Source organism: Cyprinus carpio, chromosome B10 (genome assembly GCF_018340385.1).
Source record: "Cyprinus carpio isolate SPL01 chromosome B10, ASM1834038v1, whole genome shotgun sequence".
Taxonomy (NCBI): domain Eukaryota; kingdom Metazoa; phylum Chordata; class Actinopteri; order Cypriniformes; family Cyprinidae; genus Cyprinus; species Cyprinus carpio.
In genome coordinates this window covers 6061890-6089254 of record NC_056606.1, presented here as the reverse complement: position 1 = coordinate 6089254, position 27365 = coordinate 6061890, and the positions used below count along the sequence as shown (strand labels likewise).

Genomic DNA, 27365 nt, shown 5'->3' with positions numbered 1-27365 from the left:
TGAGACACACTATCGTAACATACAATAAATATACACAAACTCTCTAGTCTCCTATGAGACTTTTACTCAAAACAGTGTTCTGTGCTCGTCAGTGAACTTGAACTTTCACCATCATGTCAGAAGAACTGCTACACCTTTGTTGCTTGTGAAAACAAAGTAATGGCACAGTGGGTGAAAACTTGCAGATTAAGGGGAAGTAATATTACAATAAGATCCCCTTTCTACGTAACGGGGAGCAAAATCTGAGCGGCTCGGCTTTCACAAGCTTGCAGAGAAAGGCTTACCAAAAAAAAAAAAAAATTACTGGGTTGTTCTTTTTCACATTTTCTGGTTTGGTAGAAGCACCGGGGATCCAATTATAGCACTCAAACACAGAAAAAGTCAGGTTTTCATGATATGTCACCTTTAATGGATTTGTTTTTAAAATCATGGCAACGTCTTAGAAAATTTAATATCAAGAAATACAATTCCTCAAATAGTCTTTTATGTGACGTTTTTGTATATTGTTTATCTGGTTGGGTAATTCTTCAACGGCAGCGTCGGAGATACGTTAAGATGAAGAAATACAGGTTCGGTGATGTAACAGAGTTTCTTAGAGTCCCGAGTACACCTAGTTTCAGTAATCTGGTGTGAAGCCCGTCCTGTATGAACCTCGCCTGCCGTGTTTCCTGGTTCCTCAGCTCTGATTGTTACTCCTGTGGTATGTGACGTTTGACCCAGTGTGATAGGATCTGTTTAGTAAAATTTCTTGATGTAATCCTTTCCTCTTTGCATAAAGTTGGGAAGTTGCACATGTCTTCATGGCTTCATGTAGGATTGCCACAAAGTGAGAGTACTGGTAGTTCAGACCGGTTTACCAGTTTTTTTTTAACCAGATTTTTTTCACTTATTTGTTCACAACAGCCAACGACCACGTTAGAGAACATTTGGATGAAATTTTGCAGGCATGTCCTTTGTCTGTTGTCAGTAGTGATGTATCAAGCACAGACAAATTAAAATTGGCACGGGGAAATCTTTCGCCCTAATGGAAATTACCCTATTATTGTGGACTTCTATAAAAAAAAAAATAGAAGACTTTCACTTAAAAAAAAAAAAAAAAATAGGGGAACTCGTGGGCTAGTGGTAAGAGAGTTTGACTCTGTCACTTTCACTTTCACTTTTTTAAAATAACTGGATTTTGTCCACAAAAATGAGTCAAAACACTGGAAATGTGCCTGCACCTTAAATCTCTGGAGTTTGTTTTGTCATTGTATCGTTCACTATAAAAATAGTCAGTAAAAACGTCTTGATAAGATTTTTTTTCCCTGCTTGTAGTTTAGAATTGTTCTTGCCAGTATTGCAGCATTTTCACGAACATGACCACAAAAAAATCTATATATACAATATACAACTTTATATACAAATATATAAAAAAAACCTATATAATTATATTAAGCATGCATATTTTTTTCTTCACAAAATCTTTTAAGACTTTGTCTATAATGTCATGAGATGTACATATAAACGATGTGGCATAAAGACACTTCATAGTTTCATACAGTGACGCAAGATCATCAGGTGATCCTTACTGAGAGCCCTGCCTCTCCTCAAGCAGCACGAGTTTAAAAAAATACCCTTCATATCTGTAGAACAAACAATGTAGGTCCATCTACTTATTTACCTAATACTTAGATTTGTTCAAATGTGAGTATGAGCAATAGTACTGGCTATATGACTTTGCAAACATTACGTGCCTCCCACATACAAATCTCATTTGTGTCTAGGAAATAATGCTTTGTTTTTAATGTTGTGTTTTCGCCTTGGGCCATCCGTGTACCATAAGTAATCAAAGGGAAATGAATTGCCAATGGTTCATTAGAATTTAGTCATTGCTATTTTAGGAATTTGGTCTTTAGTGGAAGTTTTGAGCACTTGGGTTGGCGTCGCTTCCCATTGCGCTAATGGTGTGAGGCGGCGAGATGAGGCCGTGTTGCCCCCATATTAAATAGAGCGTGAGAGAGCCGGACACCTCCAGCAGGAGCGGCTCTCACATGAACTGATGAAGAGCTGCTCCCAGAGCTTTCAGAAATTCCCTCCCTGACTCATGTGTGGAGCTGAGTAAACATTACATACACGTGACTTGAACGCCTTTCCTTTACAAACAGATTTGTGATATGTCATCAAAAAGGGCTAGTCAGTTTTTGTATTGTTGATGGTAAAAAGATGAAAATTAAGAGAGAAGAGGGTGGGATGTGATCAGGCAATGTGGGTAATGAACATTTAGGTAAGGTGGCTAATGTAATGTGTGTGTATATGATCGATACTGATTATTGTTTAAGGGTTTGGTAACCGGTATGCAGAACAAATTTATAACCAAAAATTAATAAAATAAAAATAAAAACAAAATATAAAAAAAAAAATAAATATAAAATAATATAAAAAATTATTATAAAAATTAATAAAAAAACAACTAAATTAACAAAAAATAATTATAAAATAATTGATTAATAATAATAATAAAAATAATAATATTGCCCTTATATTTATGCAAAATTGTTGTGAAATTTCATCCTTGTTTTGAGCTATCTAATCTATTTATGTTTGCATATGATTGTTACAGATTTTTGGCAGTCACATGGTTACCTTAAAAAAAAAAAAAATTGGTGGTAAATTACCCTGCACTTATTCACCATGTTAAAATTAATTAATAATGACTGTATGTATGTATATATCCACACAAAACAAATGATTGTCAATACATTTTAAATAAAGCATAGTAGGTTTTTCAGGGACTAAATACCATAAATAATTATGTAATGATCATAAAATAATTATTCATAACATAACATTTTTCAAAAAAAAAAAAAAAAAAAGGTTTAAAAATAATGTTTTAGTCATGCGTTATGCAGTCGCATGCAGTCTAGTAGCAAATGTTCAAGTATTTTAATGCACCAAAGCAGAAAATGGATCTGAAAATTCCACATTTGCATATGATCATATATTCACACAGCTCCTGTACTTCTCTTTATTGAAAATAAAATGATTGTTATCTGTCTGGGATAGTGAAAAGGCAACATAAAGTTAAGAACGCAATACATTTCTCACTTGAGAAAAATGATTGCTAGTTGTATGCAAACAATACATCAAGCAAGTTACTTTACCAAAAAGCGGATGCCATTTATTCCTACAAGCATATGAACCGATAACTGATTAAGAAGAAATTTTTGATTAGCTTTAACAAATATCGGTTAAACCGATTATCGGTATGTATAATACAACTTTATGCTTGTGGTCTAAAATGTTTTGAGTCAAATGGGATGTACAGGCACAGTAATCGGTTGATGCTGATATTTACAATATATGACCAATATATATAGCTTTATTATGCACTGATAGAAATGACCATTTATATATAACAGTGGTGTTTTGGCAGTCAAGATAGACAAACTTATCTCTCAGAATCAAACACGCTCAGACAGCTAAAACTTTCTTCCAGCTTTTAATGGCTATTGCTGTCTTGGAAGCTTCTGCGCTTGTTCTGTAGAGTGCTGGCAAGTGTGTCAGGAAAGACTCCAGGCCCTTCAGACAGGAACAGATAGGAAGTGCACAAGCGGAGTTCCTTAGAAGAGGAAGGTGTTGGAATTCCTAATCAAACTGCTCCAATTTTAAAATGCCTCTATAAACACTGACACGCTTAACTCTGCATTACCTAAACATTCTGCCATCAAAACAAGGCATGAACATGAACAGTTCTCAGAACTAGTTTGAATATAAGAAGTTTTTTTAATGAGTTTTGTGACATCCAGGAATGCTCTTTGATTTACATCCTGAAACTGAGCCAAAGAGCTTCTCGTAACATAATATCTGAGTCCAGTGGACTTATAGGAACAATAAATATAATAAAAGTCAGCCACCTGACCCAATAGACTTTGAGCACCATGAAACTTCCTCCTTTAATCAAAGTATGACAAATGTGTGAAACTGCCGAAAATCTTTAATACTTGGGGAAACTAAACCAGTTGGATCACCTGCCTTGTTGCGACACATAGGCGGCCTATCAGCTGCCAGTCAAACTGCAAACAAACAGTTGATCAATGTTTGAAATAATACACCGTCCCACTGCATGCTTATGTGCTGCAGCCTTCATTTGGTTACTGCAGGTTGCTTGCAAATAGAGTAACCAGGATTTGACTCAATGTGTGCAACATAGACCTGGTTCCTGTTGTAGACCTGTTGTAGTGTAATTCACTTTAATGTTTTTAACTGCATCACAGTGCTTCTCTCTGTAAATGATTTAGAAGATTAATCATAATTGCACAGGATTTTTTTTTTTTTTTGTTTGTTTGTTTCACCATCCTGCACAAAATTATACTCCAAAAACAAAACAAACCATATCCTAACCACAACAGTATACAAAAAACCTCCCTAAAATTCACCATCCTGCACAAAGGAAGCAACATAACATCCTGCTTGCATGAATATACGCTCAAAGTTTTACCCTGTGAACACCTGATAGATTTTTGAAATGCTCTTATGAAAATAATGCATTACAATATTGCGTTACTCTCTAAAAAATAAATAATTGCATTTCTTAGTAAAAGTAACTAATTGCATTGCGTTACATTACGTATGTGTTACTTTTTCTCATTTGGGCTGGGCTCATTTTTCTCTCTTCAGTAATAAAAAAAGACAAATGTTATGTTAATCTAAAGTTATATTTGCTAATTTGCATGGTTTAATTGGATCATCGAAAGTCAGCAGCAAAGGCACTAATTAATAAAATGGGATAAAATACAAAAAGGATATTTGTGTTTTATATTTGCGAGGATATTTAATTATTGCTGGTCAAACAAAGTAACTTGCATTACTTGTTTATAATGTTACTCAGAAATTTTCTTGTAAATTACAAAGTAATGTGTAAAGTAAACTGATTATGTAACTCTCGTTACTTGTAATGTGTTACCCCCATTGAAATGCAAAATGTAATCTAAAAACATTCCTTCTCTCTTTTCAGCCGTTTGCATCTCAACAAGAAGACCACAGAAAAGGTGCCGTACAGCAAACTGGCTGGTGTGTCACTGCTGAAGCCCCTCAAGGGTGTGGACCCCAATCTCATAAACAATCTGGAGACGTTTTTTGAGCTGGACTATCCCAAGGTACCATCCTCTAAACTCTTTGACCTTGCTTTTGCTCACACTGCAGATTCAAGTGGCTGGTTAAAGGAAAGTTATTATTATAAGCATTTGCTATTATGTGTTTTCGAAAAACCCTTAAGTACAAAACTTCAGGGCGTAACTCATCTAGGCCTGTATTTGCCACGGACAGAAATGATGCCTAAAATTGTGCGGCTTGAGGAGAGGTGTGCTATTATCTTCCATGCAATCAAACGGGTAGACAAATTAAAGTGTAGATTTAAAATTTTATAGCTTTTTTAAAAACAATAGACAATTATACGTTAAATATTGCCATTAAGCCATTTGGCTTTTAAAGTGCCCCTAATATGGATTTTTGAAAATTACCTTTCATGCAGTGTGTAACACAGCTCTAAGTGAATAAAAACATCCTGCAAAGTTTTAAATTTGAAAGTGCACCTATAAAGTTATTGTCTCTCAGAAGAAATAGTCGACTCTAAATCATTGAAACAAGCTGTTTTTAAAAGAATCCCAAGCCGTTTCATGTTGACGTCAACATGAAATATTAGCATATTGCCCGCCTACTTGTTAGTCTGAATGAAAATGCAAATTAATTTTTTGCCACTAGGTGCGGCTTTTGGAGTGGTAAAAATAGCTGTTTCCCCGGTAATGCTGTGCACAAAGCAGCACTGTTCTCACAAACGCTGCTTTATCAGGCATTACAGGCATGATCCAGTCGGACCAATCACCGCAGATTAGCGACACACAGAGGAGGGGTTGGGAAAAATGAATTGTTGAGTGAATCGTTTAAGAGTCGTTGAAGAAGTAAGGTAAAAATAAATGCGTATTATAAGACAATGAAAGTGTGTTTTGACCTTGCATGCATGTCAACCTGTTGTTGGGGACTCTCAAAACCAAAATATGAACCTTTCATTACCCATAATGGGGCACTTTAAGAGAATATGTCAAAATAAGACTTTCGTGACCACACTTTTGATTTAGCTGGATGATACTACGTTATTGCTCATATTTAAGCAATGATTTTCTGCCTCTCAGGGGCTGTTTACATGACAACATTTCAGCCAAAAACAGGAAACTATTTAAATGCGTTTTGATTGTTCGTTTACACGACACCGGCGTTTTGGGGACTGAAACTAATATTTCGGAAAACGGGTTTCAAGCGTTATCATTTCCATGTAAACACTAAATACAGGAATCTTTGAAAACGGTGACGTCATGCGCGTGTGTAGGTACGTGTTAGGTATGTAGACATGCGCAGTACGTGTTGATTTTAAAGGCAAATGCGAACAAACATACACAACAATGGCAGAGTACATGGTACTGTTGTTGCTGCTCAAGAGTTTGCTAACACTTCTTCAGCAAAGTGTGGATTTACTTCACCAATATTACAACCAGCAGCAGAGAAGCATCATATACATCCTATAACCGTTACTACAGGTACTGTTTATTAACAAGGTGACAGTGCCAACTACTGGCCTGGCATACGTAATACAGCGTTTTTGGCCATTTTCATGGATATGTGTAAACGTGAATCACTTTTTAAAAACGCAAGGGAAAAACTTTGCTGTTTTTACTACACCGTTGTCATGTAAAAGCAGCCTTAATTGACTCTTAAAAGAGAGAGCCTGAAGATTAAATATACTGTTGAATTAGATCAAATTTTTTTTCATAAGTTGGACTGAAATGTACTGCTCTACTTTTTAGGTTGCAAATATTTCATCAATGTGGTGAAATACTGTGCTCCAATTCACAACTTTTGCAACAGTACATGTGCGTACTTGTTAGGTGGTAAATTTGTGACTTCCTGTGTTGCATCTAAGTGGTTGTAGGAGATGTGTGTTTAAATTCTCATTATGTTCATGGAAAAAAAATGTGGTTAGCTCACCAGGTGTTGGTGGATCATTGACCCAGTTGATGGAGAGGCTATAGTCCTTGGGTAGGCGAGATGGCATTTATCTGTTACACACTGCCGCTGTTTTCCCGCATTGCTGTCATTTATGCGTCATGTGTGTCTCGGTTTATGTTCTCTGCAGTTCTTTTTTTGCTTGTGGCTAGAGTCAAATAGCGTTGCTGGGATGTTTTAAAACACAGATGCTGACTTATAGCAGGCCACCAACATAGAAAGCAGGAGATGATAATATAAAGATAAAACAGGAATTCCCAGAAGTAATGCTACTTTGTTTTTATGTTAATAAAGTTTATGTTCTTGGTTTACAGGATATTCTGATAGGACATTCTTAAGGCACTGACTGGAGAGCCTTATTGGCTATTTGAATAGATGTTCAAATTTTCCTGGCAAATGTATGTATCCAAAGCCATCCCAAATATTCGGGCCTGAGGATTTCGAAAAGGTAAAACTGTACCTTGATGAGGTACATACAAAACATGTCCAGGTCAAAATTTTGCATAAAGAAACTAAATCTGGATTTTAGCATTTTGCCATCATTTAAGGATAATTTCCCCACAAGTATCTCTGTAATGACATTTTTTATCATATGACAAAGTTTCAGTGTTCAAATGTTTAGGGTCGATACAATTGTGTAATGTTTTGGAAAGAAGTGTATTATGCTCACCAAGGCTGCATTTTTTTTAACAAAAATAGTAAAAAAATTGAAATATTATTACAATTTAAAATAGCTGTTTTTTATTAGAAAATATTGTAAAATGTAATTTATTGCTGTGATTAAATCTGAATTTTCAGCATCATTACTCCAGTCTTAGGTGTCACATGATCCTTCTAATAAGCTGATTTACTGATCCAAGAAAAAAAAAGAGATTGTACATTCTAAATGGGCTTAATTTTCTTTAAAGCAAATTAATAAAGTCATTTTTTGGGGGGAAAGTAAGACCTAGATATGTTCCTCATGAGGTTCAGCAGTAATGAAGAGGTTACTGTAGACGTGATGGAAATACACAGGGTGCGTCCCCTGATAATACATACTTATCTTTGTTGCTGAGTACTGCCACCATCTAATTACAGTGTTTCTATTTTGCATTGTGACTTGAGCACAAAGCTTTTGATCAAATTACTGATGCTTTTCTAATGAGGAGCTTTTCCAGGTGTGGCTGCTCTGTGAAATAATCCATTTACCATTGGATGATTGTGCTCTGTCGTAAGCCATCTGTCAGAGCTCCTAAATTAAAAATGAAATTGATCTGGCGTATAATATGCAATTGACCTATCGGTAAGCCCCTCCCCTCGAACGCAGATGAGCCAGTGACAGTCGAGTATCAGTTGCACGGGGAGCGGAACTCGGACATCTTTAGGTTTCAGCACCATAAAGAAACATTGGAAGATCTGAAGCTCGCATTGGTTTTATGGGGTTTATGCTTTAAAAATGGAAAAATGATGTGCCTGGGGTACTTGTAACAGTGATTCCAGGTATCCTGAGAGGATAGGCAATGGAATTTATTTTATTCTATTTCCTAAACCCAAACAAAACGGAGCAAAATGTCCGTAAGCATTCAACCCTATTCCCAATGTTGACAAAAACGTTCGTTTTCTGGTTTCATACTCTCATTAAGTTTCAATTTTAATGTCATCTTGTGCTTTAGCAAGGTATCGCTGGCTAAAACTAGCTAACGTTAAAGTTAGTGAGTCTATACAAACCTAAATAGTGGACTGTTCTCGCGTCTTGTACAGTGTAGGTCTCTTCATATTAAACGGGTTAAATGTAAATTAATTTAATTGTACCTTGCAATACATGAACAGTGTTGATCCGGGATGTTGTTATCTGCGATCGTGACGAACGTAACATGAGGCATCTCCCGCTTGCATTGATCTGTAAACCCTTGCTTCCAAATGAATACCACAATATTTATTTTAAAATCTTAAAAGCTTACCGATAGATCAATTCCATGACCTACACTGAACAGAAAGTCCAGTGCCCTTAATCTCTTGTGATTATATTGTAGTTGATTGCTAGTAATAATATTAGACTTGCACTGCATTTGTTTGTATGAACCTGAATCTAATCTAAAGGCAGTGGGATATTTTTAACTTATTGGAAATGTTTTCTCATTCATTTAGTCAATGCATTAAAAGAATTGTAATAAAACCAACTCTGATGGAAATTAATCAAATCTTTACTGAGTATTTAAAAAGTACATTGCAAATGATGTAACTTATTCAGCATAGTTTTCTGGGTCAGTTTTTAACGTATTTTCATATTGGACCTTTATTTTATTACAGTAAAAATATAAAAAATTAAAAACATTTTTTTATCTAAAGCAGTACAAATTTAAAAACAGTACTATAAATACTACCATAATTCCTTGCACTTGGATTATCTGGGTCAGTTTTGGGGCCTTTTTAACATTTTTATATCACAAACTTAACCACATAAAACACACATGACCCTTCTCATTCATTTAAAATGCGACTTCTCTGATTGGTGGATTACACTTTGGGATTATGTGTGGTGTAGTACTTTACTGTTAAAAATACTTAAAACCCACTGCTTTTTTAAAAACTTACTTAAAGAAAATGCCACTGCACAATAACGTATAAATATAAATCCAGTTCCAGTTATTACTTTTTCAGTCAACTTCTGCATTATTTTTTACATGAATAAATGTAGAAACCTAAGTGATGAGTCATTGTTTCCTGAGATCTACAGAATAATCTGTAGACTTTCGTTTCGCAGTGCGTCATCCAGCGAATGAAGGTTGAGGCTTCTGTAGTTCATTCCACCGATCAAAGTTTAATGCAGACTCTAGTGTGGATGGAGGCGGATAAACCTCCGCTGCTCTTCCTGTGGGATTCGGGATGACGGGGTGCATTCAGACGTGCAGCTCTGCAGATGGGACATTCTGCTCTATTTTCCGTCACACAGCTGTTTGAGCAGCACAGATGTTGATTCCTCCTCCAGCTGCTGCTCCTTGCAGGTTTGCCGTTGGAGAAGTGGTTCCTCTCTTTAGGAGCATTCTTTGTGAATTGTCAAGTGAACGACAGGAGGGGAGGGTTATTTTATAAATCCTCTGCTGTGAAGGAATCAGTTCTAATCATCTAGATCTAGAAAATCTCCCTTTTAAATAATTTAATCTTAACCAGTTTCCAAACCAAGCATTTTCCTGTCTGCACTGCACGTGAAACTACTACTGACGCCACACAATCACAACCAATCAGATGTTTTGCATTCAACTTTTAGCTCTAGTCCCCTTGATCTGATTGGACAACTAAATTATTCCTTATCTTTGTTCCTGGAGTTCCAGACAGTCTGTATGTTTCTCAGTGACACGCAATGATTGATTAAGCTTCGATACTTTTAGGAACTTTTTCCTTTATTTTAGCCAAAGTAGAATTGGGCAGCATTATATTTTGGTGCCATATTGATTATCAGATGATATTTATTGATACTGCACAATGTTGGATGTTTGTGCATGCTCATTTTCCCTATTTTTACATTTAGATGATGACAGAAGGAAATGTAACACAACCTTAAAGTGAATCTTTATAAAAAACTAATGATTAAAATTGTTCATATCCATATTTCACACTATACATTGTAATGCGATGCCCAAATTAATTTTGTATTCCTTTTAAACAATTGATTTTAGTTTTAATTGTTTTAATTCTAATTAAGACAAAAAAATAAACATTAATTTATAAAAAAAATTAGTATAGCTGTATCATGAAAAATTTATTTTGAAAAAAAAAAAAGGCTTATCAGTATCAAATTTTACAATTAAAATTCATCTTGTAGGATGCTGGCCTTAAAAATTTAAGCTTTTTGTATTTTTATTTATTGTTTACTGAAGTAGATTTCAGGATATCAATTAAATATCTCTTCTCGACTAAACAAGCCAATTGTGCATCAACACAGCTTTTGCCGTATGCAAGAGGAAGTCTTATTTTAAGCCAGTAGCTTTATTCTATTCTAGCTCTAAATTTAAGTGCATGGGGAATATAAATGAAAAATAATGAATTGCTTTCAACAGATATGCCAACAGCAAGAGTCACTTCTTTCAACATTTTCAACACACCTAATTCCAGTTCAATTCAACCGTCACAACAAATCACAACCTCTAGGGCAGTAGTTCCTCTCTTTCAATGACGAATTTGTCCTGAACTTTCGGGGGCGGGACTTGTGCGCTAAACATGCTGATTGGTTGCGCTCACGCAGCATTGTGATTTCAACCACCATTTATTCGGAAAATTTTCAAAAAATTACTGTTATTGTGTCATGAAATGTAGTTTTAAAAGTATTTCAGGCGAGAATGTAGTTGTTTAAAACTCAAATATGCGGTTTATTTATAAAGACAGCGCCTATTTAAAAATATGTTTCGCCGATTTCAGAGACGATCAGCTCCATGCGATCAGAGCAGTCTCAACTCGGCTAGTCCTTCTGACATTTGCCGCTGGCTCTGATGTCTCTTTAGTGGTTAAACATAAAATATAATTCGTTTTGGGTAAATCTAACAGGTAATCTTTGATCTTTATTCAATTTATCTATATGTTAAAATGAAAATAAAAAGAGGCAATTGATATAATATTTCGTTTCATTGTAATGTAGGCTGTATATATACACATTTCCCTGAACTAAGTACATTTCTGCAGCTATTATTGTTTAAATGAAAACGAAAGGAGGCAGTGGTATTTGATATCCTATTTCGTCTTATTGTAAATATACAGGGAGGAAAATCGCAGTAGACAAAGCGAGCTGACTGATGTTATCAAGTACGCTGCTGTTTGCAAAATTACCGTCCACGGGAGATCACACTCCCGAGTCGAACTCGCAAAGTCCGAACTACGAGGATGCAAGTCTGGAATTTGCGTACTTTGTATTGAGAAATGCACGCAGACCTACTTCACCAGACTATTTGCCTAATCTTCACAGTGCTTTAGACCGCGGTGGAAACGCAGAAAGCAACAGGTATAGGGGGAAAAAAGTTCCTGGTACAATTGTTCCGGGTAATTTCGGTGGAAACACTGCATAATGGGATTAAAAATCATTAAAAATCCCATTATCTGCTAAAAAAAAAAGAGTTAAAATTATTATTTTTTGTTCAGTTTATCTGTCAATTTAATCTCTATTTTTGGTGCAGTTTGCCATTTAAGGTACAGAGAGATCGATAATTCAGTGCTTGAATGGCTATGGCTAAAGCTTGTAATATGAGACATCGGTTTGACTCCCAGGCAAGGTTGCCAGGTTTTCATAAGAAAATCCGCCCAATTGGGTTCCCAGGGGTTCCCCTGCTAAAATTTGCATTCCAGGGAATAAATATCATGTTACTGGAATCGCTTCAACCCGCGGAATATAACCACGACAACAGTGTTAAAGTAGCTCAATTCTGCGGTAAAACCACAGACTTGGCAACACTTCAACAAAGAATACCTGCATTAATAAACCGAATTTCTTATTAAGAAATTACTTTCAGTCTATCTGCTTCAAAAATTCTTAAGTTTAATGTGTTGCTTGCCATTTGTATTTATTTGTTAAATTTACTATAATTTTCTGAGTGAAAACTTTCAACCCCCTTTTTTTTTAACTCCGTATAATTGCAAATGCATAAAACAATTAAATATCAACAAATAAAATCAAATCGATTACTGTTCCACAATTATTTGTTACAAGTATTTATTCTCATTTTAAGCATTTTTTTTTTTGTATCTTAGGCCCACTCAGAATCAGAACAAAACTGTAGATTTATTTATTCATTTAGTAATTTGGACATCAGCCATTGACAATACAGTTCACCCTTTTTTTTCATTAAATATTTTGGCTGGTTATGACTGTTTATGCTCTCAGCTACCAACAGGAGTGTATTACTCTGAGTTCAGATGAACACATACAACAAGGTTGTATCGCAGTGACCAGTCCAAATCAACCTCCAAGTGAATCTGTGGTTTAGAGAGAAAAATGATTTGAATATTAGTAAATGTGCCGAACAGCCCAGGATCCCAGGAATGTTAAATGACGCACAAAACAGTGGAATGTGATCTGGATCGGGATGTCATGAGGGCCATGTTCGGCTGTTAAGAGCTGTTCAGATTGATCACATTTAAAATATGTCTTCAGTGTTCACTTACCAAAATCACGCCCTCAGCTAAGCCACCAACAATGCTAAATGTGCAGCTTAAATCTTCATTTAACAATGCTTTTGCGTGACAATTTGTCCGGGTGTTTGGTTAACCTCTGATCAAATCATTTCCGGCCTTCATGCTTATGTGCTGATTAATACCATCTGCTTTTACTTTTTCTTAAATAAACACACAGTTGATTTGAGCGGTGGTTTCATTTGAATCGCAGTACTCAGAATTACTGTGTGTCATGGTGGTTTGTTTGTTTGGTCTCTGTGTTCTGTTGAAAGACACACCTAACCTACAGTACACTGCTGTCTGGTATGTCACTCCCTGTTTGGCATCAGCTGAGCTTCAGCTTCCTTCGAGAGACGGAAGTAATAGTGTTTTTTTGGGCAATTAGGGTTCCTGGAATAGATGCCCAGATTTCTAAATTAGTAATGCCGGGAGGGACATCTGCTCTGAGGTTTTGAAAGCGAGAAACACTGATTATAATGGACAGCAGAGGTCAGGAAAATGGCTGTAGGTGACCCGTGCCTTTTCTGGTGTTGTTACTCCATTTACTTGGTCAACACTGGTCTTCTGTTTTTTATGACCACTTTTGTGTTTGGTAATAAGATTGTAACCGAGCTAACCAAAGTATATGAGAGTTATGTAATTGCAGTGTGATCTGATGACCAAACTTTAGTCATGGCAATATTGTGGCAATCGGAAACGTGAAATTTGTTGCCACAATGCAACTTTGTGACATTTGTCAGTTTAGCAGTTTATTAATTGTGCCATTGTACAATGTTGTTATGGATGGATGGTTTTGTTCATTTTTTTTTTTTAATTTATGGGGGGACATGCATTAGTTTAAACTCATCCTCATTTGCCTAAACTAATTTAAAGGCCATTTCAACAGATGTAAATAAGCAGACCAATTAAGTATAATTAATTCAGTTCATTTATTTAGAAAAGCACGTAGATGCACAAAAAAGTAACCCAAAGCATTAATAATAATGTTAATTAAATAAGTATATTTAAAGATCAGCAAACACAATAAACCAAACTTTCGGGCGTGACAACCTGTAGCCTATTTGTTGTAATTTTGTGACCATGTGGGTCAGTAATTGTGAGATGGCAAATATTTTCGGTCACACACTTTATTTTAAGGTCCGATTCTCGCTATTTACAAACCATTAATTCAGACTTTTGCCTTAGTAAACTCCTAATTTGCTGCTTGTTAATAGTCAGTTGGGTAGGATTTGGGATGTAGAATATGGTCAGGCAAAATATGTGCTTTATAAGTACTAATAAACAGCCAATATGTTAATAATAGGCATGCTAATAAGCAATTAGTTAATAGTGAGAATTGGTCCCTAAACTAAAGTGTTAAAGGGGTCGTCAGATGCCCATTTTCCACAAGTTGAAATGATTCTTTAGGGTCTTAATGAAAAGTCTAAAACGTACTTTGGTTAAAATTTCTCAATGGTAGTGTAGGGCCCTATGAAAATCATTTTATTTTTTTCCTAAATTCTGTTTTATTTTTTTTCCATATTCTGTTTTTTCCGTTTAAATTTTTCTGGATTCAGTTTTTTTTTTTTTCCATTTAAATTTTTCTTCACTCCTTTTTAATAGTTAAATTAAAGTTTATTAATCAAAAAGCGTGTCTAAATAATTTTAACCATCAAACCAGACTTCCATATGTGCGTAATAAATGAAACCACGCGTCTGCACCATTCATTAACAGAGACACGCAGAACATGCAGGATACATATTTAAAACGACTTTTGTGGCTTAATAGTTACAGATTCTAGTCCAAATCGCGATTTGATTTAAGTGTAATGACCTACTTTTGATTAATTCATTCAAAATTTGAAAAAAAATCTGTGACATTCCGCGTTAAACTGTGAATTCCGTTTTTATGATTAGATTCCGCGATTCTGTCTGCGTTTTCTGCTTCACGGAAATCATAGGGCCCTAGTAGTGTAAAACTGTCAAAAACAGCTCTGTTCACAGCAAGCTGTAATGGTGCATTTCCCTTTAAATGCTAATAAGCTCTGCTGACCCCACCCCTCTCTTCCGTGGGGTGACTCGCAGTTCTCTGAGAGAAGCCACATTGATTGTGAAACTTGCTAACTAGCACGTTATTAGGAAAGGCGATTTGCAAAATTCATTTAAAAAAAAAACTTATATTCACTTCTGGAGGTAAAGCTGGATTTATTAACAACCCTATACACAACCACTTCTCTTTAGCGGTTTTCGACACACAAATGTAACAAGATCTACGATGAATGTTGCACACTTGGATTTCCCCTTGCTTTCCATTTCCCCTCTCTCTGACGCCAGTATTCATCTGACTCATACTATTTCTTAACCTCATGTTTAGTCTCTGATGCTCTCTCATTTGGGACGGGCTGATCTTGGCGCTCCTGATTTCTTGCGCTGGATGTAAATTGGAGGGGTTGCTCCCGGACCCATCTATAAATGATTGAATGAGAGGCTCCCGGTCTTTCAGCGCAGAACTATAACCTCGCTCGGGGTTACTGTCGCATACCCGCATCTCTGAGAGCACAGAAAAGGCCCTTTGTCTTTCGGCTCCCGTGTCCCGCGCCATAGCCATGGCAACATGGTGGCTGTGGAGTATTATGAGGTGGCTGGAGGGGGACGGGTGTCTCTTGTCAGAGCGCAGGCCTGTTCTTTCTCACTTTGGCCCTGGTGTGACTCCAAGCCTCACACTGCCTTCCCTGAAAGCTTTTGTTATGTGGCCTGCCACGCTTTCTTTGCTGCTCAGTTCAGTCGAGTGCTGAAGTTCAGTGCTGTCAGCTCAGATCAATAGAAAACCCAGAGCAGCTTTGTAGATCCTACGAGTTTACTGATGCTTTATAGGGGACATATTCAGCTCCTTGATACATTTTTTTTTTTTCTTCAGTTATATTTTTGGCAGATGCTGTTTGCACCCCTGTGTCTGTTACTATTTTGGGTGTTTCATTAGTCTATTCTTTTTAGATTATGGACTAAATAGTGAGCATATGGGAAAGTTGTGCCACTTTTTTATGAATTTGTCCTCTGGTTGAGGAGAAATTATGAAATGAGAAGCAAGCATCTGTATTTAATGGCTTAAAAGTATTGGTTATACTAATTTGATTTTTGTAAAATATAATTTTAGTTGAAAGTTTTTTTTTTTTTTCAATATAATTTTTTTTTATAAATTTGGTTTATTTAATAAGTTACTTATTTTATATGTTTAAGAGTCACACCATATGACATTTTTATGACAGCCTGAACTAACCTTGCCATGTCAATTTATCTCATATCTTTAGAGATTATCAATTTTTGACACAGTCTCTACACGTGCGCTGCATGACTGATTTAGAGGACAAAGATTTCTCAAATATTTTTCATATTTTAACTGCTTTACTGCATGTTTTTCTTTACAAAAAATTGTCAAACCACTTGTCAGTTTTTCATTTCATAAAAATTAGTTTTTAATGAGCCTTTTATTATTTCTATAATGACTTAATACCCCTAAAATATCTAAATGGATTGAGAAATTAAAACATATTCATATTCACAAACCCATTCATCATATAAAAGGCATATCCAATTTTGAATATGTGAACAATGTACAGTGTATATGATTTGCACACAAAAAAAAAACAGTTTAAAAAACATTAACACACACCAAAAAAATATTTCAAAAAAAAAATAATATTTTCCCACATTCTTCCCTACTAATTGCACCCTGACATGTATGGATATTTTACAGTAAAACGATGCCAAAATTATTATATACCATCACATCAGCACTGAGCTTAATCGTTATGATTGACCAGCCTCTTTGCTCTGTGTGTAATGATGCCAGTATTTGGCCAGTTTGATCTCCTCACAGCAGTATGGAGCTTGTGCTGCTCTGTGGGTAACTGAATAGCATCTTAGAAACAGCCTGCGTTTATGAACTGTGTGCCTCTAAGTGTGCCATATTAACTTGCTCAAAATTGTTTCTGCCTTTTTCCACAGTATGAGATTCTGCTGTGCGTCCAAGACCATGACGATCCAGCCATTGATGTTTGCAAAAAGCTGCTGGGCAAATATCCGAATGTTGATGCCAGGTTATTTATAGGTAAGTATTTGACGATAATCTCAATCTTTCTATGTGAAATTGAGTCAATAATACAGAAAGCTCAGGGAGTGTTGTGCTGAGGAGCATCTCTCGTCCCTCGTGGCTTCCGCTGTCTTTGACAGTTTTGTTTAGTCGTATGCAGGGAAATGGTAGGGTCTCTGAGGAGCCCCTTAAGAGGAGCGCGGAGACCCGCGTGTGCGCCACAACTCAGCTGTGTATATGCACATGTAGCTCTTGGAGAGGATATTGATTCTTGCTCATTAGGAACAGCTGGTTACTGGAGCGGGTGTCTCTCTGGGGTCCTGTTATCCGTCCTGAAGCTGTCATCCACTGCTTTGTATCAAGCTGAAGCCATGTTAGAAAACATGTAACGTCTGTGAGGTTGTGTTGCTTTAAACATCTCCGAGTCGTTTCCCCCACCAGCCACTCAGACGGAGGAAGCGCATGCTTGGTGAAATGCATTAGAGCTCTCAGAGGCCCTGTGCCATATGATCTTTAGGTGTTCAGTCCACAAATAAACATCACATCCATAAAGAGGATTTAAAGAGAAGCTGCTTTATTGAAGGACGCTAGACTTGTTACAATTTTTTTTTTTTTTTAAATATGACTTCTATCAATGTGCATTTTAATTTAAAGTCAAATTCTTAAATCAAACACACTGCATTAATCTAAAATTAATCTTAATTTTTATTTTAATATTTTTATTTTAATTTCAAATCAAAATAATGATAATAATAATACAACTTCTCACAATTTAAAAATATAATATAAAATTGTATTTTTGTTTACAATAAAAATTTTAAAATTTTTTTTATTATTTTTTGGCTAATATGGTTGAATTGTGTTATTTTGTTAACTAAAAATATTCAAATAATTTTTTTAAATTTGAATAAGTAGAAATAATAGATTTCAAAAATAATATTAGAAATGCTGCCTTGGCAATTAACTTAAATATAGTATGCTGAAGTACTAAAACTGAATTAAAAATAAATTGAAATATTAAAAAAAAAAACTAAATCTACTAAAAATGGCAAAACACATAGCAAAATTATTTAAAATCAAACTGAAAATATCAAACCTATTTAAAAATATTAATAAATACTATAATAGTATATGAGTAATATTAAAAATATCACTGATATGGCTTCTGATCTCTAGATGAGAACATGGCAGAACTGATCTAGACCTGGGATGGGGGTTGTATTAAAAATGCATAGAAATAATAATTATTTTCTTACTATTGTGGACTGGATATCAGTCAGCTTACATGGAATGTTGTCTCCGTTATAAGACCAAAAGAGAAATATTTTTATATTTCAGATCTTTCTAATATACTTTAATATCCGTAAATATTACTATTCATGTAATTCTACCCTGGAAACCTTTGTAACTGACAAAACAGTGACACAATTAAATTGATAACCACACTTGTTTCTTTCAAAATGGCCAGATTTTATGATGCTATAATGCAATCTTTTACAGCCCAAATGGTAGTTACCGACATTTGTTCTCTTTATCTTGTTCTAGGGGGTAAGAAAGTTGGCATCAATCCAAAAATAAATAACCTCATGCCAGCTTATGAGGGGGCAAGGTACGAACTCGTCTGGATCTGTGACAGTGGCATTCGAGGTGAGTTTGCCCTCATTATGATCTAAAACCGAGCGCTTTAAACAAACTATCAAATCTCAAAGTGTTTCAGTGAATGCAGTTCTTTACTAAGACTTTTTTCCTGTAACTATGACTATGATCTTATATCAACAGTGAAGCCAGACACTCTCACTGATATGGCTAATCAGATGACGGAGAAGGTGGGACTGGTTCACGGCCTTCCTTACGTGGCAGACAGACAAGGATTTGCCGCCACATTGGAGCAGGTCAGCAGCCTTCACTAGTGACCGTCTGAATTCTATGTCAGGACAGTGTTGGTCGTCTGGAAATCTTTATTAGATGCTTGTGAACACGTCATTGCTACTATGTATCAGAAGAATGTGTCACACTGCAATAAAACTGACAAGTTGTGGTTCTGTTGCTAGTAGAGACTTGAAATGGGACACCATATGTTGTAGTTCCTCTGAACTTTAAAGCTCTTTTGCCAAATCAGTATGATATTAAAATTCATTAACTGCTGACAATATTGGTTTATTCATGACGTTTTTGTAAGCTTCAAGTAAAACCTAATCACTAATGGTCTCTCAATCAAATAAATGTTACATTGTTGTGACGGATGAGCTATAGACGTTACGAAAACAGACTTAGAAGTCAGTATATTAGCATGTTAAATTGACAGCTCTGCTAATAAATAATCACACGTAATGCGATTGTTAATGCGTCAAATCTTCCGAGATGAATTATGTGAAGTATAAACACTGTCCCGTGTGAAATCCTGCAGGTTTATTTTGGAACCTCACATCCTCGTTCCTACATCTCGGCCAATGTAACGGGAATCAAGTGTGTGACGGGGATGTCGTGTCTCATGAGGAAGGACATCCTGGACCAAGCGGGTGGGCTGATTGCGTTTGCCCAGTACATCGCTGAAGATTACTTCATGGCCAAGGCCATCGCAGACAGGTTTGCCAGACTTAATAATATCTGTACAGTGAAAATGGCTTATGGGTTACATTTTTTCATTGTCTTTAAAAGAAAGAAAGAAACTGTAATTCTGTTCTTCACTCACCCTCATGAAGGTCCAAAATTCTGACTTACTTTCTTCTGTGAAACACAAAAGGAGATGTTTAGCAGCATGTTCACGCTGCTCTTTTCCATACGATGAAAGTGAAGGCTGTCCTTCTGCAACTATCAGTGTTTTATATCACTGATACACTATTATAGCTTTTGTTATTTTTTTAATGTTTTTTCTTTTTTTTTTGATTATTGTTTTTATTTTTAATTTTTTATTCATTTTAATTAAATTCTTTTTTTTTTTTTTTTTTTAATTCTTTTGCCTTTTTTTTTTGAATTTTATTTACGAGCCTAAAGAGTTTTTCTTATGAATTTTATTTACGAGTTTTAGGCAACTAGCTGAAATACAATTTCTTTGCATTTTTATGCACTTCACCTAAACTAAACATTTAAAAATTTTGCTTTGACAACAAAACAAAATAAAAAACTTTATTATAAAAATAAAAAAAACACTACAAGAAAAATAAAAAATAACTTAATCGTTTCGTGTGAAATCTAATTCGCTTCCATGTATATTCAGATATAAGACTTCAAGGTTTTTAATAAATACCTGTTTCGGTTTTGATCTTTTCCTTATCAAATCGTTTGAAGTCATACATTAGCATTTAGTATGTCATTAATTTATTTGAATGCACAAATTTAATTTAATATGTCTGGTTTCCCTATGCTTTTATTGTGTGGAAAAGATCATCTCAAGGTCATATGGGTGTGGAACAGCATGACGGTGAATAAATCATAACCAAATGTTTTGTTTTGAATGAAAATATTCCTCTAATGTGTGTTTAGAATCGTATCTCTCAGCCCCGGCTAAAATGTCTTTTATTTGCCAGTGCAATGATGTGGTGTTTCTCTTGCAGAGGATGGAAATTTTCCATGGCAACGCAGGTAGCCATGCAGAATTCTGGCTCGTACTCCATTGCACAATTCCAGTCTCGCATGATCAGGTACGCCGGTTGTTCAATCAGCTTTTTATATGTCTGCTAGTGAAACCAATCTGTTTTCCTGATGGGGCCACCTCTGGTGCAGTGATGGGACTGGGTTATTTTTGTTGCTGTTCGCATTTTTCTGATAGCGTTGCTGATGGATTCATGTTTTTCAAATTGCATCATAATACAGAGCATATCTTGAATAGATTTTGATATGTTTATCAGAATAAGCTATCCAACTGTAACACATGATGTTGTTTTTGTGGCTTTAGATGGTACTAGTTCCCATTTTGTGGTGCAAAAAAAAAACTGCTGAGCTCTTCTCATTTTATCTGCTCTTGCTAGATGGGCCAAACTAAGAATCAACATGTTGCCGGCCACCGTCATCGAGCCCATCTCCGAGTGCTTTGTGGCCAGTCTTATCATCGGCTGGGCCGCCCACCATGTGTTTCGCTGGGACATCATGGTGTTTTTCCTGTGCCATTGCCTGGCCTGGTTCATTTCGGATTACATCCAGCTGAGAGGAGTACAGGTGAGACACGATACACAGCAAAATTCACACCAATTCTCACTATTAACAAACTATTAACTACGACTTTTGATTCTTAGGGTGCGTTCACACCTGTAGATCGATTGCTTTGTTCCGAAACAGGGATTAAAATTCTTACAGTGTTGCTTTTTATTCTTGCTGTGGTTTGCTTTCACACAGCAAAGTTTCTAAATGGACCAAAATTGTTAATACAAGTCACGTGCGAGTAAACTGTTCTGTCATTGGTCAAAGTTCCACAGTTTATTTTCCGGAATTCCGCTCATAGCTGTCATCCGTCAGGATGAAACCAGCTTTGATGGAACTACTACAGCTTCGAGGGCTTATTGAAGTTTTTTTTTTTTTTTTTTTTTTTTTTTATAGCTGTCATTATATTAATTTATTAATTTATCATTTTGAGCAGGAGTCCAGGATTCGTCGGGAAAACATTGTTAAAATGCACCTATTCGAAGAGCAATAAGACCGCATTATAAAATGAAAAAGCGTTCTTTGATTTTTAATGGCGAAGACGTGCTCACCCACAGACATCGTTTACTGTTTTTCATGGAACTTATGTAATTACCCATCATAAATTGTGATATAGCATGGTTCGTTGGGCCGTTGGATCCGATTGCTTTCTCACTACAACAATCGAGCCAAGACCACCTCATACAGGCAATCTCAGACCGTTTTTTTTGGTGCGGATCCGAGCGCGATTGCTGTGTTCACATATGCCCAAATTAACTGAGGGAAAGGAGGGAAATGCACCAGGTTACAAAACAACGGGCCAGGTGTGAAAGTACCCTCAATTTGCTGCTTATTAATAGTTAGTAAGGTAGTTGTTAAGATTAGGTATTAGGTGCAGAATATGTGCTTTATAAGTACTAATAAACAGCCAGTATGTTATTAATAGGCATGCTAATAAGCAACTAGTTAATAGTGAGAATTGGTCCCTAAACTAAAGTGTTACCCAAACTTAAGCTCTGGATTCTTTCTGGTACAAAACAACCATTTTTGACAATCCATTCAATTCCCAATGGATAAAATCAAGCCTTGCTCAATTGTTTCTGGGATGAATTCTAATCCCAACCTCATTTTACTCAGAAATAAAACATTTCTTGATGGCACAAAACCAACACTAAAAGGAAAATTAATAAAGAGATTTCATTCACAACCAACAAACAAAAAAACAAAAAAAGACCAAATTCAAACTACAAATTAACCGACAGATATAAATCGAAATGAAATCGTAATCGCGATTAGGCAGAAGCTGCGATTGTCATGCGTACCTTTCAGTGAAGCACTGTTTTGTGATCAGTAGTAAATCTCCATCCGAAGGCCAGAGGGCGCTCTTGTGCTGAACCTCCTAATACACTTTGCAGAAGAAACCCAGAAAATCCCTATAGCGGTTGCTGAAGATTCAACTGATTTAATTGATTCAACGTGACTGATAAACACACAACTATGACAATATATGGTTTATCTGAGTTCTTATTATTATAATTTTTATTATAATAAAGTGTACAATAATGGAATGCTAATCGACAGCCTTAATCACTGCTTAGAATGCTATGAAATATGTTGCGTGCCTTATTCTGCGTAAGAAGCCACATCATCTCACTCATTTACTTCAAACACTCGACTAAAGTTATGAAGTGAGTTTGGAGTAAAAGCATGTTATTAAATGTGATATTTTCACATGCTTTCGGATGGAGCAGCATTTACTACACAGAGCCGTAGTTCACTGAGAAGATACGCAAACAGCTTTCATTGTCACAAACGATTTTATAATCATGCGATTATATCATCTGCAATTTTTTTTTGCATAGCTTGTCAGTGAACTACGGCTCTGTGTAGTAAATGCTGCTCCATCTGAAAGCAAGTGATGGAGATTTACTACTGATTACAGAACCGGCTTTAATAACAAGATGTTCATGACAATCACATTCGATTAAACGTGCAGCCCTACTTCAAAGCCATTTTATCTTGAACTGCAGCATTTGTCAGTTCTTCATGTAATTCTTCTTTTTTCCTCAAAGGGCGGCCCTCCATCCTTCTCTAAGCTGGACTACGCAGTGGCTTGGTTCATCAGGGAGTCCATGACAATTCAGATTTTCTTGTCCGCTCTTTGGGACCCCACCATCAGCTGGAGGGCGGGACGCTACCGATTGCGTTGCGGAGGTACGGCAGAGGAAATCCTGGATGTTTAAACGGCACCGTGTGCCTGGGACTATGCACTGGTGTGAACATGGACACAGAACTGAGAAGATGTGGATGCAGATGGACAAACGAACTGCAACTTTTTTTTGTTTTGGGTTTTATTCCAACTTCTGATAGTTTTTAACCTGCGACTTTAACAAATAGATTATTTATGTCCTTGGTGCTTTTTTTGTTTTCCTGTGCGGTCTCTTGACAATTGAGACCTCGTTCTAGATGAGCCAAAAGTGATGAAGAAGAGAACTTGTGTGGAAACGATGTCTGGCGAGGAGGCGGCACTTCAGCGGGCATCAGTAACCCTGATAAAAAAGAATCTAAATGTAACTTTTTTTTTATTTTTAAAGGTCCCTGCAACATGTTTAGTGGTGGTTGAACAGCTCTGTATTTCGTGACATATCCATTTTATAATAAGTTGGATGGACAGTTTTTAACGATAATAGTGGGGTGGAGAATGACTGAAGCCTGTTAAAATGGCACTAGCGCATGAATGGATAATTTGCTTATCACAGTGTTGCTCTCAACATACAGCAATCTTGCCATATTTGAAAAATTTTTGGACTTTTGGATGCTCGAAACAGATCCACTCAGGTCCATTTTATGTTTACTGGACAGAGCAATATCTTCAGTAGAGGTAATACATAGGGAATTGTGGCATACTGTCGACGACTCTTGTACAGTCTTTGCATTCTTCCTGCAGTATTGGAGCATGAGGTTTACTCCTCAACATGATATCTGCAGACTCAATCGCATATCTTATGAAATTTAGTGCCATTTGAAGAGCAAGCGGTTTTATTGTTATAATTTTGACATCTTTAACGCTTTTCTTCAAGGTCTTTATCTTCCCGTGCTTTGTTCTCTGCAGTAGTTGCTCTCGTACCAGGATCAGGGTTTGCTAAAACACATTTCCTGCCCTGCTGCTGTTTGTTTGAGAAGCTGTCAGTATTTTCTTGATGTTTGACTGGATATAAATTGTCCAAACATTTCATCCGATGCCATTTCAGTTAAACCAAATTCTTTTGACGTCAAGAGTTAGAGAAGTTAAAGTGTACTCGTTTTTTTTGAGTTGAAACAATTTGGCATGAGTGGGTGTGTGTTCAATTTTATAGAAACATTTGATGCATTTCAAAATATGACAGTCGCACTCTACTCGTTCCCCATTTAACATAAATACTCTTTTCAGTCAAACAGTATTCACGAAACAATTGACATTCTTCTCCATCTTCCCCTTTTTTCCTATGGTTGTATCTTGAGGAACTGCTTGTTTTTTGTTTCGTACTGCCAGCACTTTGTTGTTAAACTGCTCTTTCTGCATTTTCCTCATTTCTTGACTCTTGTGGTGTTCATAAATCATGCCGCTGATCGAGAAGAACCCATGCCGGCACTGACAGTATTGTTTAACAGATAATCTACTCATTCACCTGAACTGTTCAAGCCTTGTTGTTATTTTCAACCATAATATGTGATTCTGAAAAAAACCTGTTGGCTTGAGCTGTGTGCATGTGTCTTCATATTCCATCAGCTGCCATTTAGGAAGTGCTAAACACTGTTTTAGCCCAATGCCAACCCTCCCTTGTTTGAGTGTTTGTTCTGGTGTTGGTTTATTATTTCTAATTTGAATACATCTGATTTTGTTCTACTGAACGCTTTGGGCTGACTGTTGGAAATAAACTGTGTTTTGTGCATGAGGCCACGGAATGAATGCCATTTGTTCGTAACATGGCAGTTGAAGTATTAACAGTTGGGGATCAATCAATTAGCAATAATCATATGCATTATTAGTTCTACTCTATTCAGGCTATGAAACGAAAGCAAGCTTCCAAACCCATTTCTGTGTCCATTTGTGGTACAATAAACATTTCAGATTTTGTTGACCGTTACACATTGATTATACCTCAGTGGGCCTCATTCATGAAACACGAACAGAGTTTTTGTGAAATCATTCAAAAAAACATTCTTACAGAATTAATTTGTGAAACCATTACATTTAATAATTGGTAAAACTATTCTTTTGTAAATTGGAATTGGTTTTACTAATTATTTAATTGAAGGTAACAATTATTCAGTTTGGTGCGTCAGTTTATGCAAACAAGGTTTTGCAAATTATTCCAATAATTCTTTAGTAAACTTGCATTGAATTGAATAATTGAATGAATTCTTGCATAATATAGATTGAATAATTCGTTAAAACCATTCTTGCGTAAACGATCGCATTGAATTCTGTGCTACAGTTATATAATAATGGTTTCGCGATATGTTATTACTTAAGAATGTTTTTATGAACGAATCAGAAATTCATTCTGCTTTTGAATAAGGCCCGATGTGATATAGTTCTGCACCACTGATAAAACCGAATGTACCTTCGCATGAACATGTGACTAACGTTTTTTCATCGTCTTATCGGTAACGTCTGAAACACCACAGTAGAAACTTTAGGGAATGGGAAAGCTGGCATTTTCTGCAACTGTTGCTCTCTTTGACTTTCAGCCGTATCTGCTTATAATATATATGTGAAATATTGTGTCAAAAAAGAAACTTCACCTCATTTACGAAAAGTCTACGATGCACTGTAAATTTCCCGTTTAGACTTTTCCCCTCTTCGTGTGGCTGTGAGAGAATGCTGCTGAATGCGTGTTTTCAGAAATATTGCCTTTTTTTTTAAGTCAGTTCTGAAAGGATTGTATTATCATAACGTTTTGTGGGGAACTGGACTTTTTTCCGTGAGTGTACAGTTGTATGTTTGTCGGATTAACATGTTTTGTGAAGGACTGGTGACCCGTATGAGAAAATGTGCGTTAACAAGTAACACAGAATGGTTGAGACAATATGGTAGTGAGCTGCCTAGACGGTCTCAAAATATCTTGAGACAAAGCCAGTTTGAGTTTTAAGTGTCATGTGCTATTATTTTACAGTTGCGACATTTCACTCATTTAAGTCATCTTTCTTTACTACAGCCTTGAACTCAAAGCGACAGAGAGAAACTACTACATGTTTACCATACGGTCATCAGTCAGAGTAGAAAAAAAAGTCTAGTGGTGATCCACCACTTTTATTTTATGTGCTGTAAAGTTGACAAAAAAGTAAGAAAAATACATAATTTGTTTTAAAATATGTACAGTTTATTTATGAAGTTTGGTTGATATCCATTACATACACTGCTTCCTAAAGCTTAATTTATCAAGTTGTACATTTTTATTTGTTCGTTTTTTTGCAGTGTAAAAGTGTGGTTGGACAGACTTCAGCTTTTGAACTTTTGTGTTATTTTGTAGATGTTGTGTACTGTACGCTTGATGCTGAATGCGTAATCCACAGCTGGAAACTGTGTCGTTACAGATAAATTAAAGCTTTATCAAGCAATATAAGAACTGCGTGTTTCCTCGTCTCAGTCTGTTGTGTGTGATCCTCATTGTTACGTTTAGAGTAGTTTTAGTAGTTTGTGGTTAGCTGCATTAGTGATACAATAGATTCTTTCAAAGCAATGGAAGTCAGTTCCCTGCCCCTCTGTCTGACTTCCTGTGTGTTTGAGTTTCTGTGCCACCATTCATTCACCACATCACATGTCTGAAACTGTAAAATGCAAAATCATCCACAGGATCCAGGCATGACTTTGTTACTTGGTATATCATTTGAAGTTCGAAGAAAACTCATTTTATGGATGCTGATAAACAATAATGTACATGCTAAAAACCCTGACCTTAAAAATCAGGCATTTGGTGTTTAAGCTTCACTGCACTTTTGTTAAATCTGGGCAAATCGTTGT

General features: G+C 36.0%; 1 protein-coding gene across 1 annotated transcript in view; it reads left to right on the top strand.

Annotated features, from left to right (window-relative positions):
- ugcg (UDP-glucose ceramide glucosyltransferase) overlaps positions 1–26970 on the top strand; it is a 29702-nt gene extending 2732 nt beyond the window's left edge. The window contains exons 2-9 of the mRNA XM_019111335.2: positions 4994–5135; positions 17158–17260; positions 18788–18889; positions 19022–19134; positions 19650–19828; positions 20797–20883; positions 21211–21397; positions 23431–26970. Coding sequence (XP_018966880.1) covers positions 4994–5135; positions 17158–17260; positions 18788–18889; positions 19022–19134; positions 19650–19828; positions 20797–20883; positions 21211–21397; positions 23431–23601 — 1084 coding nt within the window. The 3' untranslated portion in view covers positions 23602–26970. The remainder of the gene's footprint in view (positions 1–4993; positions 5136–17157; positions 17261–18787; positions 18890–19021; positions 19135–19649; positions 19829–20796; positions 20884–21210; positions 21398–23430) is intronic.
- The last annotated feature ends 395 nt before the right edge of the window (positions 26971–27365 follow it).